General features: G+C 39.9%; 1 protein-coding gene across 5 annotated transcripts in view; it reads right to left on the bottom strand.

Moving 5' to 3' along the window:
* KIF21B (kinesin family member 21B) overlaps nucleotides 1-17,176 on the bottom strand; it is a 93,972-nt gene that overhangs the window by 57,372 nt on the left and 19,424 nt on the right. For all 5 annotated transcript variants that reach the window (XR_006103500.1, XM_042463026.1, XM_042463029.1 and 2 more), the window contains exon 2: nucleotides 1,401-1,623. Coding sequence is in view for 4 of the 5 variants with exons in the window: in XM_042463026.1 (XP_042318960.1) it covers nucleotides 1,401-1,623 (223 nt within the window). In the remaining variant the exon portion in view is untranslated. The remainder of the gene's footprint in view (nucleotides 1-1,400; nucleotides 1,624-17,176) is intronic.

The following is a 17,176-nucleotide window of genomic DNA, read 5'->3' as shown; positions in this document are numbered from 1 at the left end:
CATATTGGGTTGCTGTTTTTAGAATCTCAAATCCAGCAAGAAAACTGGTCATGTTGGCAAAAAGATTCTGGAAACTGTAACTTTTCCAAGCTCAGATATACTGCACTTTATAATTTCATTTCAGACACATCTTTCTATATATTCCTCCTAATTAATCAAGCTAGTTAGTGTCTACTTACTAATTTTCAGGTGTTAAGGGCATCACAACCTCCTAAGAACATGCTGGCCTTAGAGGTGCAACATAAAAATATAGTGCAACATAAAAATGCATTGTGATGATATTGGGGTGCTTACAGTGGCATCCCTATGCAGAGTGTCACCCAGTCCAAGGTGGGGGGTGGAGGCTGCTGAAATGTGATGCTGGTGGCCAAAAGGTGTGAGACAGGGGTGGCCCCTCCTGCTTCTCCACTCCTGGGCTTTCTCCCTGGGAGGTGCATGTTTGCCCCCCCCCTGCCCTGATGGGTGAAGAGGACACCCCTCTTCTGGGCTGTCACCCAGTGTGGTCCCCCACCCCACCCCAAGTGACACCACTGGGTGCTTAGAGTCCTAACTTTGTTAAGAGACAAACTCCCACATTTGGCACCTGTTAACACTTCTTAACAGCCAAACGTGACAAGGTATGCAGTTATACTGAACATTACAATAAATCAGAAGTTTTCAGAATTCTGACTTATTGAGTGTAAGGCAGAGTGCTCAGGCATGCTGACTCATTGCTCCCACCAAAATGAGAATGACTAAATCAGGGTTGATTTTATTTTTTATTGAATTATTTTAATTTCTTCTCCAAAGGCCTTAAATTTTAATTATTTAAACCATAGTCTCAAAAATTAGTGACAAATATTCCATTTAGTCATCATTTTAGTAGAAATACATTACATTTAATATAAACTTATATATTCAGACAGTTATTCTTATTTTCCAATTAATTTTCAGTTCATCCAAAACAACAACAACAAAAACCCACAGAAAAGAAAAGAGATTCCTGTATTTATGTCCACGTTCCTCCTCCCTCTTCATAACTACTCCATTTTCTCAAATTCTCTATTTGTTGACATTCTGTATCTTTTTAAATAGAGAGGGGCAAGAGAAAATGAGATAGCGAGAGAGAGAGAGAGAGTACAAAACCACTTTATGTATATATACCACCTGCAGAATAGGAATGACCAGGATGACCACTGATGAACATTTAATGCTTTGCTTATCTACATGTACAGTGGAAGCAATTGGGCAAAAGCATATCAGTATGCTACTTGTAAACAATAAGCCAGAGCTATGATGACAGGTTCAGCCTGTCAATGTAAGTGAGCAGTAGTATAAAGAGATGCCTTGGAGGACAAATAGCCAACTTACTCTCATTCGCTTATGGCAGAGGCTGTGAAAAGGGCAAAGGAATCACATACCTGACCATACGCCAACACTGTGGCATTGTATCCTTCGAAACAGCCCTCAACAAGCTTGCCCACACAGGTTGTATAGATCTGCTCCTGCCAAGTATCCAGATCGAAGACGAAGTCGTAAGTAAAGGCTTTGTCCTTTCCCAGGAGTACCTGAGGTTCTCCAGGTGTTACTGAGGTGCAGATGTGACATCCTTCGATCTTCTCCTTTGGCATCTGAGGACGGATCCTTCACAAGAAAAGAAAGGAAAATAAAAGAAGAATAAAGACAATCCTCCTTTAATTCTACAACTACCCTAGAAGACTAACTATTAACCTCAGTTATTATTGCTGAACACAAAAACACTGAAGAGGCCTTCAGAAACCAAGTTTTGCAAAGGCTGAGTTCAGGCAAACAGATTCCTTCCATTATACCTTGTATACATGTGTCACAGAATCAGAAAGGTAAAGGCATACAATCTATTCAATATTTTAAAAATCATGAAAAATTTATTGGGCAAATACATTAGGCAAATCTAGAATTATGTAATACTTTTTTAAAAATAAGCTTTTATCAACTAAATTGTGCACACATTAATTTTTTGCTCATCTGCTGTTTCCTGGTAAAGCAATTCCTTTCCTACCCTATACTATAAAGTATCAGAATACTATTAGTCATCTGATATATCTCATTTTTAATAACAAGAGAACTGTGTGTCCCTATGTCTTTCTCCACCACAGCTCTAAGATCACAAAATCCTGATGCCTGACACTTGGCAAGGATACTAAGCAAGGGAACATGAGTATATTCACCTAACAGATATTTTGTTTTTTAAACTGATTAATTAATTGCAGCTAATTAAATCCTGTCTGGAGCCAGCAATACTATATTCAGACATTAGGTGACACACATCCCAAACGTTCCCTAGAGACATAGCCGGATTGAGGCAGGCCTACACACAGCTTGTAGAAATGCTTCCTTCTGCAAGACCTCCACACTCTTTGAATAGGTAAAAGATAAAAATGATAAAGATATAAAGACATCAAGAAACAGAGAGAGAGAATGAGGGGAGGGAGGGAGGAGAGCCAGTGTGGTATAGTGGGGTTTGAGCACTGGAATAGGACTTTGGAGAAGGAGGTTCAAATCACCCTATGGCCAGGAAAACCAGCTGGGTGATCTTGGGCAAATCATGACTTTGGAAGAAAGAAGGCAAAGGCAAACCCTCTACAAACAAATTTTGCGAAAAAATCCCAGGATTAGGATTGCCATAAATTAGAAATGACTTGAAGGAACACACAAAATGTGTGTGTGGGGGGTGGGGGTGGGCAAGAAGAAGAAGGAGGAGGAGAAGGAGGAGAAGAAGAAGAGTGAGCAGAGGTAAAGGCTGAATGAGCAGGACAGTGGATAGAGAGAAAAAACAGCAAGAAAAACATGGAAAGAGGGGAGAACACGGGGGGGGGGGGGGGAGGAAACACCAGGCCAGAAAAAGGGTCTATGAGATTTCTGTTTCTCACTGTCAAACTGGGAAAGTTTGTTTGTAAACTAGAAAGGCAGATTGTATATTCTTTTAATAAAATGTAGAATATATAAATAAATGGTGTTGAACTAGTAATACAAAGTAGCCAAATACAATTAAGTTACTGGTCATATTTAAAAATAAAAACAACAATTTTGTGGCATCTTCAAAACTGACAGATGCATTGAGGAAACAGTTTCTGTGGCTAGAAAAGGTATTCCCAGTTGATAAATTATATACAACTGCACAAATGGGGAGTGAGGATTGTTAGCAGTAGGGCCAAAGAGCAAAGAAATGCAAAAGATACAGTCTATGAACATTTCTGTAAAGCTCAAGCATACAGAAAACAGAAGCAGTGACTTGTGTCTGACTATAGTTAAGGAAGTATTAGTGTGAGAGCTAGTGTGGTGTAATGTTTGAGTGTTGGACTATAACTGTGGAGACCAGGGTTCAAATCCCCACTCAGCTATCAGAATGGCTGACCTTGGGTAAATAATACTATTCAGCCTCAGAGGAGAACAAAGACAAACTCCCTCTGAACAAATTTTGCCAAAAAAAACCCTGCAACAGGGTTGCCTCAGGGCCACCATAAATCAGAAATGACTTGAAGGCACATAACAACAACAAAGGCATTAATGTTTCCCATACTGGTCCAGTCCCTACGAATTTGTAAAAAGGGGGAATTTTGCTAAGTCATTCCTTCACCCCTCTATGTTGTCCATGAGAACAAGAGGGAAAGGGACTGGCAAGTCCAAACAAAACAAAACCCTAAAGTCCTGCTTAGAGCAAGGCTGGGGAAGCTTGAAACGTCCAGAAGTTGCTGGAGGTCAGCTTCCATCATCCCTGACAATTGGTCATACTGGCTGAGTTTAGGGGAGTTGAAATCCTGCAGCATACACAAGGCCACAAGTTATACATACACAACTGGCTTAGAGAGACAATGACCAACTTTCTGAAGCGCCAATAGAAGCTGATCAGCTCTTTCCCCAACTACTGCTTGCAGAGATCTTGCTCAACCTTGACCACATAGCATTTAAGAGAGGCTTTGCCATTTATTTTCTTGACTATCAAATATGAATGCCACAGAAAAAGTCACTTAAAACCTCAGGACAGGTTTGTGCTATGGTTTGTGAAGCTCTGCTAAACCAAAAGTGCAAGGGAAATACTATCTAAAGACCTAGAAGATGTTTGACATACTTTATGTAGTTCTCTGAACTTTGGTCTTACAAGCGTCAATATGGAGCAGGGGTAGGCAACCTTTTTGAGCCGTTGCCCAGGTTGCTGTCTTTCAGACAACTGGGGGGCTGAACTCAAAATGGCACCCGGAGCGGTGCGGAAGCTGCGTCGGGGGCGGCAATCAGCGGCAGGACCGGGCTGGGGCCGGTCCCAAGGCCTCGCCAGGCCGGATCCGGCCCACGGGCCATAGGTTGCCAACCCCTGATATGGAGGGTATACCATTGCTAAGAACAATCTCTTTACTGGGCAGTCTGCTCCAATACCTCACCATAAAAATCAGTACTGGTTTCAGAAACTGGTAAGGGAGGGGTGGGGAGAAAAACCTATTTAGTAGTATCAGGTTGTCCCGACAGGCTGTCTCATGACTTCCCACCCCATTTCTGGAATGTTCAGCCCCACATGTGCATACCACCTGCATGTTGGTCAAGCAACAGCTTTGCATTAAGGAGATGGAAGTAGCTAAGCTATTACTCTGTGTAAACCAGGGCTTAATGAGTCACAAGGTGACTGGTAATAGCACTAACATGACCTGGCAGGTGTCACCCTTCTGAGATGTTATGTCACAGCTTGGTGAACACTGCAGTGCCACAGGCACAAAGGGCTTTATTCATCCCATACAAGAATCTCATAAATCCATAGGAAAAGGCACATGAAGGCTCATTCCTTTCCAAGCTCTCCAGACAAGTTGCTGCCTTATTTCCCCCCCCCCCTCTTGTAGAACAATATCAACTAGTATTTCACCAACAGACTAGAAGAGGCTTAACCACCCTGCTGTGTGTGGGCTAGAAGTATTAGAAGACAATGAGGGTCACACCAGGACTTGTTTTTAATGCCCTCATGATGGAACCATCTGCCATTACCTCTCTACTGAGAAATAGTGGAAGTAAGAGAGGTCTTCTCTAAGTACTTCCCCCGCAAGGAGGCTACAGCATCCCCTCAAGCCCTGAACCAAACTTATGGGGTTGTTTCTACTTTTTTGTCTTGACACAAAGTCAACTGAAACACTTCTGTGTTTTTAAAGACTTCAATGCTTGCTTATTTCCAATCCCTAGGATCTGGAGAAAAAGAAAAGAAAAATATCCATAATATAAAAGTGACAGGAAACAGGAAACAGCCTTATACTAAGAGATCTAAAGCAATCCTGTAGCACCTTTGAGATTAACAGAGACTAATAAATATCTGGCATAAATTTTGTTGGTTAATCTCAAAGATTCCACAGGGGTCCTTCATACCTCTTTATGCTACAACAGACTAATGAATAACCTTATACAGAGTCAGACTATTGGTTTGACTATGGCCTGTTACAGACTGCCAAAATAAAGCTGCTTCGGGTCTCTTTTGAGGTATGCTATTTAAATGATGCATGGGTCCTAAGAGTCTGGAGGTTGCACCAAAGCCACACTCCATTCCTAAGTACTGGAGGGCAGCTTGGTGCAGCTTCCGGATTCTTAGGATGCATGCATCATTTAAACAGCATGCCTCCAAAGAGACCCCAAGCAGCTTTATTTTGGCAGTCTGGAACAGGCCTATCTTAGTATTGTCAGATTGTGGCCTTTTCCAGTCCTGTTGGGAGACACCAGAAATTGAATCTGGGACCCTGTATATGAAGACCATGCAATCTACCACATAACTACAGTGCTTCTCCATGACATTTTCCTTAGGTTTTAAAAAAAATAAAACTAACAAAGCCTTGCATATAGCTTGGTAATGTTGCCTGTGGTAGCTGGAAGTACAGACCCAAGTAATTTCAAAGCAATCCTCTTAGTGACAGGAGAAGACACTTGAAAAGAAGGACTGAGGAATATTCAGCTATACTGAGTGGAATGTGCAGATGATAGCAGATAGAAATGTGATCAGTATGAGGTTGACAGTACCAATTTCACATTGTAAACACCTTCCGTGATTAGTCTGATAATTACAAGCTCACCTTCCAAGAACTGTGCACATGTCATACACACACCCCAAAACACTACACGCACTCTGTTTCAGTGGACAAGAATTCTGCAAAGTCATATTTCTGACCTAGAAAATTATCATGCATGTAACCAAAACTCAAATGAGCAAGGGCTCCACTTTTATGACCTTTCCCCATCTAAAACACGAAGGGATGCATCTTCCTTTGATTTTGCTAACATTACTAACCTACTTCCTCTGTCCAGACTAAGGTGTGTTATTTTAAAAAAGATTTTATTTTTATTTCATTGATGGGGAGAAAAAGTGTCATTGATGTACTGGCAACCGTTTCATTTCAAAAAGTGTCTTCCACCAACCACCACCTGGAACAACAGGAACAGAGGCAATTAAATTTTCAGCAGGGAGATGTTATTACCACAAGTAATACCTCAGCCTTTTTTTTTCTCCTTAGCATGAGACCTACAGGAGGCCAAGAAAACTAGACTTAAGCTTTTTAAGAGACAGGCATACTTTGCACCCATGTCTCTTAAGAAAGCCCCCAAATGCAAGTGTGGCAGATTATGCACATCTGACAGTGAGACTGTTCAAGACTGTGTAGCCTTTCAGAAAAGGTAGACTGTCCATCACTGAGCCCACATCCAGTTTGCAAAGCACCCAGAAATCACCATGCAGAAAAAGAGAGGCTGCCCTGCTGCACTGTAGCTTGCATATAAGTCTCTCTGTACTGGCAAGATAGAAAAGCAGCAGCCCCCATGACATGATTGCCTTGACAACCAAGTCTCTGCAGGAGGAGGAGGAGGGAAAGACAACCCAAAAAGAGAACACACTGATACACTATATAAAACACCACTCAGACATTTTCTCCAGTGGCCCTGACACACACAATGGTCTGGCTGTTTAGCTCCATCAGCAAAAGCCAACATTTATAGAGAGGGAAACCAATTGGGCTGGCATCCAAAGCACAAATGGGCTCTAGTCTTATACTGAAAGCCATGGCCCCTGAGGCCAAGATGGGGCTTTCTCTCTTCCCCACCCTGCTGGCAGCCTTGCTATATAGATGTGCTTAGTCTAGGAAGATCCCCACAGAGAGGATTCGGTTCTACGATTTCCCAGTCAATTCTGATCCTATCCTAATCGTGCTTTTCACAGCAGAATGCATCCTATCTCTGGTAAAAGAGGGATTAAATTCTTCCCCACATAGAAACAGTAAAAACTGACAGTCATTAAGAGACTTAATTTAAGGTTTTGTTTTCTTTTTTAATGATCCACCACTTTTCATTTCTTCCCTTCATTCATTCACACTAGAGGATCCTCTCACACTGGACAGAAAAAAATAGCATAGGTTGGGATATCTTATACCAGCCGTTTCCTCTTTCAATCTGCAAAAAATGGGGAGTAGCAATCTTAAGAGGCATGGAATCGCAGACTGGAACAACTTCAGACTTAAGCATTTAATTGATGTAGATAGAAAGCCCAGATAATTGGAGAAAAGCTTAAGCCTAGCAGGCTCAATCAGAAAATGTGCCCTCTCCACCTGCCACAAATTAAGAGAGCTCTTTGATAAGAACATTAGTGCTTTCCCAAATTTGCTAGTATAAAACCACTTCTAACCAAGAAAGAAATTTAAGTGGATATACAAAGGGCATGGTAACATTAAAGCCCTTTTGCTAAGAGCATATATGATGAGCAAAGCATGAATGGGATGAAGACAGAGGATAAACCCATGAAATATGACTTGCTAAACTTGTGCAAATCTTTCTTCCCCCATCACACCTAGGTTGCATTCACGCTGCAGAAACAATGCAGTTTGACACTACTTTAACTACCATGGCTCCATGCTACGGAATGCTGGGATTTGCAGTGGTTAAGGCACCATAGCTCTCTCACAGATATCTTACAAAACTACAAATCCTAAAGTTCCACAGCGTTGAGTCATGATAAGTAAAGTGGTGTCAAACTGCATTATTTCTATAGTGTGGATACAGCCCTAGTCTCCCACTATCTCCACCACTTCACAAAATACATATTTTTAAAAAAGCATTCATATTTTGCCTCTGAAAACATCAGGGCCTCTAAGAGGATATGCATAAAACTTAAACATAAAGAGTATTTTTATATGCCTGAAAATTGTATGCATTTTGTATATATTCCCTAATGCATACATTATTGTAAACCAGGTTCCTTTTTAAAAAAACAGTATCTCCTATTATATATCTTTTTGTAAATTATTTCCTCTAATATTTTCACACAATCTTCCCATTATACTGTACATATTTTTCTATCAGCATTGTAAATTTAGAGAAGAACAAAATTCAAAGAATAATTACATAGCAATCCAGAAGTTTGTCAAGTGTGAAGTAGGTTGTTTTATATTCCTTTGAATGGAATCACAATTTAGAGTTGGTCTTATCTTTTACCATATTTCCAGATACCAAGGTAGTATACCAGCTTATTGGCTTTGATTGTTAATAAACCATACTAATTTTCAGTATTGTTGTCCATTCACAAATTGACAGTTTCTGTCCTTTCACAGGCAGGTTACTTGAAATGGTACTTCATATGTTACAGTGTATTCATATAGTTTTCATATGAATAGGAGAACTGTTAAGATGCTTACTGAACTCAGTAGATATTTTCTATGATTAAAACAATCCATATTTCCAGTTGTAACTGGAACGTAAAGAGTCAATTTCCTACATATTTTATATTTCATCAGATTTATAGAATCCTTTACGCATGTTGCAAGAGTAAAATGTTTTCTTTGTTAAATTGGCCGTAAAAACAAACAAACCTGAAGCATTAAAAGCCTACAGCTCTCTTTACTATTCTGAAAGGTAAACCTATGAGACAGAAAAGAACAAAGTAACCTAAGTCTTAATGAAGGATCCAGATTTCAGCCATGAACAAATGTATACAGTTTTAGTGAGCTAAAAAAGTAGGGCACAACGTTTTCAATTTTTTACGCACCCAGTTTTATGATACCAACCAACTTTACCCTATAACTCCATTTTACTATGGAGCAAACTGGCCTGCTTCTGGCTCATTCAAAATATTTCCACCAAGCTAGAGAAAAACAGTGCTTAATGTGAATTTAACATTTCAGTTTCTACAAGACACTGCAGTTTCCTGTTAATGCAGGCTATAAAAAGGTTGAGAAATACTGAAGAAGCCACTCAGGGCAGGATGTGTACTTATTGAATTGAAACTTCAGAGAAGAATGCCTAAGCACTAATGTCTTTTATCATACATCAATCTTGTGCATCATGTGAGCACAGACTTGAATAAATCTGTGAAAATCTAGGCATCACTGAAAATTATTGTGACTGCACAGCTGCTTTCAGGCACAGGCAAGACCAGGTCCCATGTTCCAATTCTGCTTGTTGTTCTGTATAAGAATAATATCCCTGGGAGAAAAGGTCTCTCCTTTTTATCACTCAAATTTTGCATTTCATCTCAAATATAAGAACAAATTATGGTATTTGTAAGGAACACCGTAAGACAAATCAACCAACCTCTGAGAAATATCTTTTAACCAAAATTGAAACTACGGCTGCCACCACACTGTGGAATGAATTAATTTAATTTGGAATCCTGAGATTTGTAGTTTGTTGTGGCACCAGGGCTCTCTGAGAGAAGGCTAAATATCTCACAAAACTACAAATCCCAGAATTCCATGTAATCGAGTCATGGCAGTTAAAGCTATGTCGAACTACATCAGTTCTGTAGCCTATGTTCAAGGTTAACATGCAAAGTGTGTGCTGTCATTGAACTCTTTTTACAGTTTTTTTTCTTTTACACTGACAAAAAAACTACAACATATACTCAACAGGAAAAACAACAACAACCATATAATGTATCTCACTAATCTTTCACAGAAAAAATCATCTAAGCAATATCACAGCAAGAACTCAGCAGGATGATTCCTCCATTGAAACCACTGACCACAAACTCTATGGCTCAACATTCTCAAAAACTATGGCCTTAAGCATTGTGCATTTCCAAAGCCTTCACAAGATTAATCAAGAGTACAAATTACTCTCCATAGACAACGGGAACACAGCTTGTAAAACAAGAGTACAATTCTTTAAACCATGTATGGGAACCTACACTGTACCTTAAGAACTAACCAGATCCTTTAAACAAGCTTCCATGGGTGTAATTCAACATGTAAGAAGATCAAGGAAGAGGCTATTTAAGCCATAATGTCCATGACCAGGGGACTATTACCATGAAATATAGATTAGACAAGGCACAAATGATGAGGCTTTAGGGTCCCATTTATCAAGGGAAGAGCTATTATCTTCCCAAATGTAGGCTGGGGAAGCAGGAATGACTGATACTAGCATAATCTGAGCAGGTCACACAGAGAAACAGCTTCTGACTGCTTCCTCTATTTCTAGTGATAACCTTGCAAACTCTGACCTATCATTACCCAATAGATTTGGCTACATTATGCATTTCCCAAACATCAGTACTGAGTAGTGTTAAAACCTAATCGGTGACTAGACCTAAAGCATTTATGCTGGCAACATTTAGAAATTGCTTTGGACAACTCCAGAAAGTGCATCTGAATAGGATAAGCTTTTAAGAGACTTATTGTCTTACATGGCTACAGATCCTTGTTGCTGTTGTTGCGTGCCTTCAAGTCATTTCTGACTTATGATTTAAACCCCATCACAGGGTTTTCCTGGCATAATTTGTTCAGAGGAGGGTTGCTCTTGCCTTCCACTGAGGCTAAGAGAGTGACTTGCCCAAGGTCACCCAGGCTTCCATGGCTGAGAGGGGATTTGATCCTTGGTTTCCCAGTGAGACCCAGAATGGTTTGAGTGTTGGACTATGATTTACCAGACCATGGTTCGAATGCCAACTCAATCATGTAAACCCACTAGGTGACCCTGGGCAAGTCACACACTCTCAGCTACACTGTGGGATTTGCAGTTTTAAGGAGGGGTATTTAGAATTCTCAGGCAGAGAACTTAAAACTGCCAGTCCCAGAATGCAGCAGGAGGCAGCTAGAGGAGTCACACTGGAATTGTAGCACTTTAAAGAGTATAGTGTGATAAACAGGATGGCAATGACAAACTCCCTCTGAAGGAACTGGCCAAGAAAGCCCCATGAAAAGTTCACCTTATGGTCACCATAAGTGGGAGATGACTTGAAGACACACCACAACAACTCCTCCCAGTGCCCTAATCCAACACTGAAACCACACCACCATATTGGTTCCTCTACAGATACTAGGAAATGTGTGCCCCTCCAGAACTGTTGGACTACAAATCCTATGAGCCCTAGTCAGTTGTGAGGAATTATATAAATTCCAGTCCAATAACATCTGGAGTGCCACTCATTCCCAGGCCCTCCCCTTCAGGTTCCTTTCTTTCCCATCACCACCACCAACCATATGCCAGGCAAGCATATTTTCAATCTGGTTTGTTTTGTGGGTATAACCAGCAGTATAGTTGTAGTTAGTTCATCCAACTGGCCTTTTCTCTTAAGAGTTCACAATAGGGTTTTCATCAATTTGGGTGTGTTCTGATGCAACAGCTGAATTTTATTACTTGTAATATTACACAAATAAAGAACAGTTGTAAATACTTTACTAATATTTACTATTCACATAATTAATTCTGCTTCCAGAAATCACTTAAAAGGAAAGAGCAAAGATGAATAAATACCGCAGCCCCTTTCCCTGACTAGTAGAAATCTTACAAAACTCATGCACAATGGATCCAAGGAGTTCACTACACAGTTACCAGTATGTTCAAGTTTCTTGCATCGCTGGATGCATTTATAATAAATAGACAGGGATTCTTAGGTTAGGAGAATTCTGTGTTGAGTGCTCATTTTGTAAGTAGCACAACTCTGAATCTTTGATTTTTCTTTCCTGTTGCTAAAGGGGGAACAGTATAAGAGATAAGACATAACTATTTCCAATTTTAAAAGTATATGTGATGTAAGGTACCCTTAAGACACAGCCCTATACTCAGCTGCAGTGTGTGTGTGTTTTGTGTGTGTGTATATACACACACACACCTGAAAAGCCTGTTCCCATTTTCTCCAATTTTGAGCCATGTTACCTTCCATAATTAAAGGAGGGGGAGACCAAAGTGAATCCATATCTTAATGCACTCTTCCTGTGAAATATACAAAGTCCAAGTTGCAATACAGGAAGGATTTACTTCTGACACCATGTGGTGTCTGCTGTTGGAATCCAACCTTGTAAGAATCCAAACAGAGTCCAATCTTCATGTAAAAGTAGTAAGCTTATTCATCCATGATGTATTGAGCACAGCCAGTCCCAGGAAAAGTGAGATGAGGAAGAAAGAGCTACCAATTCCTCTCCAACCCTCTTAATAGTATATATATACTACAGCTGATATCACTAAGGGCTGTGTCGTAAAGGTACCTTACATCTCAAAACAATCTTATTTGCAATTGTCTCAGAACAAAAAGAAACATAGCCAAATTTTCTAAAAGTAACATACATGGCCTTTCGCTTTCTTTTCTAGGGTACATCCATCAAACCGATTGCTTGTCTAAGTGACAGTCCTACCACAAGGCACAGTTAAGCAGAACCATCAAGGAACCAGTGCTGGAGAGATGGTGGTTGTGGCAAAGTCCCGTCTCCCCCCCCCCAGGGATTTTTCCTGCGCACAACCCATCAACATGGATAAGATCAGCATGTATAAATACACAAAATACATGGCACTTTATAGCAAATATCCAATATCTGTTATTAGCTTTAGGGAAGGGTAACATCCTGAAAGCTAATATGGTGTATGTTCAGAAGTATTATATAATTTTACTGAGAATGGACACTTACGTCTCCACTTCAGCCTACAAAATGACTTCAGCTGGCTCTCCTTGTTTCTATCTGCACAAAGCATATGTAGAATCAAAGAAGTACTCAAAAAAAGTCTAATAAGAGCTCCTTTAGCCCAAAGGCAGGATTTATGCAGTCCTTCAGAAGTTGTCCAACTGCAGGTCCCAACAACTCTAAGTAATGATGAGAAACATTAGACAATGCAGCCAAACAGTAGGACTCCTATCTCTGCTTAAATCTAGGTTTCTCAACTGATATTCTGGATTTCCACGAGAGATCACTAGGGGTTCTGCAAGAGATCATGAGTTTTAAAAAAAGCACAGTGGACTCTCCCTATTGGCAGGCTGGTGATCTGTGGCTTCAACTGCTCATACACCACCACGATTCATATTATTTAATGGCAGCACATGTATGCACTGATGCATCTGCATGCACATTACTGCCACTGAAGAATATGGGACAACCATCCATGTTTTTTGCCATCCATGATGGTGGTGCAGGAATCGAACCCTTGCGGATGGGAAGGGTCCACTGTAAAGATTTTTTGAACTATAGGATAAAATAATTTTATCTTATGTAAGGGTTCCCTGAGACCTACAAATTATTGCAAGGTTTCCTCCAAGGTAAAAAGTTGATAAACACTGGTGCTAGTCTTAGATTACATATACTTAATTGCACATGTGTGTGGGTGACTGTGAAGGAAAGGTAGATAGATTTTAACAACAGGAGTTGCCCAAGTTCACAGTTAGCAATGGAAAAGACTTCCACTTCATTATGTTTTTGAGGAGAATTCACCAAAATGCCCAAAACTTCTTCGTATCTGGGATAGAAGGAACATAGGTTTAAAATACTCAAAAGCAGGAGACGGATGGGGAAAAAATCAAATGTGGGAGATTTCTCTGCCCCTACTCACAGCATTGTCTCAGGAGAGGGCATCTGGTTTAAATTTGCATGTAAGCTCCTCTTTGCACACACCATGTCCCAAGCCTGTCTTCCATTTCATGTAACAAAGCAGCATATTTTGACAGTGCCTCATACAAGATACTCCCTCAGAGCCCAGAAGGTCAGTTCAGCCAGGCATAGTTAGGCAATAAATATCCACATTCATTTGCTCTCTAGAACTCCTCATACTTCGGGTAGGAAAGCTTCTTCTTTTTTTGCAGATTATTACAAGAATATGCAATTTTAAAAAATCTTGTCTTCTCTTATTAGTTTTCATCTGTCAAAAATTCAGCTACTGTTCTTCTTGGGCAAAAACCCTGTTCCTGCAACCATTTCTATACCCTATTAAAATAATAAGAATGTTGGAACATTATTCTATTATATCCCTGTAATCTTTATTACATATATTATTAGATAATACAAAAATTATGAGTTAAAGTGCTTGTAAGTCTTAAACACTTTTGATGTGTCATTTGTTGTTGTGTGCCCCCAAGGGATTGCCATTGCCATCCTCTGAGATTGAGAGTGTGACTTGCCCAAGGTTACTCAGTGGGGAATTGTACCCTGAACCTCAGAATCATAGTTCAACACTCAAACCATTACACCATTTGGCTCTCCTAATGGGACCAAACAAAGATCACACAAAGGTTCTGGATCCAATCAATAAAATACTTTGGGCAACTCCTCAACAAATAGTTCAGATTTCTGTGTGTTTTCCTCTAAAATACTCATTTATATACTGATTTTAACCACACTTTCTATTTACACTCTAGGTTGACATTACAAACATTTTTACATGTTCATCACCTAATCAGCGAACTTTAGATTTTTTCAGGAAACTGCTAGTTCTGCTCCATTTTATACACAACTTGGTATGACTATTTCAATGGACCATAGATGTTCCCTTCAGATCATAAAATCCCAATCTGGCATAGTGGCATACTGCTTGGTCATAAAACCTCTGAACAAATCTTCCCAAGAAAACCTCATGATAGGTTTCCCTTTGGGTCACCATAATTCAGAAACAACTTGAAGGCTTAGAACAGTAACAACCATGTTTCTGGTACTGTGTGTATTATTTGGTGAAGTTTAATTGCTGAAATTGCCTTGTTAGGATATCTTCACAATATATTTCTATATTTTACAAACATTAAGCAAAGAGTGGCTTACACCAACAACAGCATCTTTGTCTAAATAAGAATATCCAAACTGCATTATCCTACTGGCAAATATGTTTTTATTTAGAAAGATCTTGGGCATTTAAGCAGGGTTTCTGCTGGAGAAGCTTCAACTGGTTGAATATTGTTGTTTATGTTTCTTGATGAATTTTTAATTTGTCTTAATCTGCTTCAGCAGTCTTTCTATTCTAACTATATTATTATTATTATTATTATTATTATTATTATTATTATTGTATTGTAAAAGCAGGATACCAATTAAACAAACATTACTAAATAACTACTGTCAGATGATCATAAATAATCCACTTGCTTTAATTTCTCCATAACAACCCACTTTATAAAAAAATAAAACCAGACGGATATGTTAAAATTTATTTTATTCCACCCTCAACTCCTACTCCCTCACAGTTTGTCATGATAATCTACAAGGTTTTCTAGTTTAATCCCTTTCAAAGTCTAATTGCTTTTCATTTGGTCAAAAAAGCTGCTCTGAAGACATGCAGGGGTAGCTGTGTTGGCCATTTAACAAATACGAACAAAAATCCATCTGTGTGATATCTTTACTGACCAACCGAAATACACAATATACTTGTTGCATGGATTTTAGCTCCATGGGCTTCTTCATCAGCTGCTCTGATGGTCTCGGCTTGCAGAATATAATGGGAGGTTTATACCCCACACACACAACAAATGGTTAAGCAGCTCTCTAACTTTGAGTTAATAGCACACTAATGGATGAACAGTACGCCAAATAGTGTGCCTCTTTGAAAGTGTGGCTGCTTCCAGAATGATCATCCAGTGGTAACAAGCTTCTAACTCAGTCATCTCAATGAGATTTGCTACCATTTCTCTGTAGCGTACTAGAATCATCAGCAAAAGCTTCGTACTGGAAGGATTCTGCAACAGAAGCCTCCATCATGCACCTAGTCAAAGTTCCACAACCTTCCTGGGATTTCATCCCACATTGGTGATACTGTTTCTTAAACCTCAAGATGACTTTGCCTAGTCCTTCAAATGTTTTGGATGTCAGAAACCCTTACCAGAAGTTGGAGCTTCTAGGAACTGAAATGCAAAGTATCTGAAGGACCAGAGATTGAAAACCATTGATACAGATGTTAAGTAGTACCTTATTACAGCTGTCCATAGAGTTACTTTTACCATCCTAAAGAGACATTCAGGAAGGAAGCAGCACCCCTGGCTTCAGTGTATCCACTACATCACCAGTAAAAACCCTTCAGCATCCTGGGAATTCAACATCCCTTATTATAAAGCAGGAGTGGGCAACTTCATTGAATCTAGAGGCCAATTTTTTCACCATGGAACCCTGCAGGAGGCGCAGAGAGTGCCCAACATGCTAAGGAGAGAGAGGAGGAATAAAAGAAATAACCAGAAGTCCACTTCTGATTTTGAATCATAGAATCATAGAAAAAGTATTATTTTTGATAATGAATGGGAAAGCATGGTTACAACCTATTTAAAAGAATAGGCCACTTCTGGAGATTTCTAAGAAAAGTAATTTGCCCTTTTTTTAACCAGAAAAAGAAAGGCCTGGGAGAGTCAGGAATTGCAAGAACCACCTGGGAGCCATAGGAATCCCCAGGGCCATGCAGTGTCCACTTACTTTAAAGAGAAAGGCACTGTTTTAGAATGCTATGACCCATACTGAGAGCCAGCATGGACTAGTGGTTTCAATGTTGGACTATGAAGTTTATTGCACGGGCCCTCAAACGGGCCCGTTGCGTTCCAAAACGAGGGCATGCACGGGTGTGCATGGAACGGGATGGGGCTAGGAACGCATCTTACTGCACAAGGGAACGCTGCTGCTGCTGCCGGGCGTTCCAATCGGGTCCTACATCCATTCCAGAGGGCATGAGCTTGTCCATGAAACCCACTGGGTGACCTTGAGCAAGTCACATGCTGTCAGTCTCATGGGAAGGCAATGGTAAACTTTCTCTGAGCAAATCTTGCCAAGAAAACCACATGGGTAGGTTCACCTTAGAGCCGCCATACATCAGAAACAACTTGAAGGTGCATATAAACCATAACCCATACAGAACAGCAATTCTTTTATATTTTGGTATATAGCAGTAGATCACCATTCTAAGATTGCATGTTATATGCAGGTAACTATACTTGAAAAGCTTCCAAATCAATACTCAAATCTTTGTGCTCTCGAAAGCACAGAGAAAT

This window comes from Sceloporus undulatus, chromosome 4 (genome assembly GCF_019175285.1).
Source record: "Sceloporus undulatus isolate JIND9_A2432 ecotype Alabama chromosome 4, SceUnd_v1.1, whole genome shotgun sequence".
NCBI lineage: Eukaryota > Metazoa > Chordata > Lepidosauria > Squamata > Phrynosomatidae > Sceloporus > Sceloporus undulatus.
Note: the sequence above shows the minus strand (reverse complement) of the source record. Positions and strands in the feature narration are given on the sequence as shown.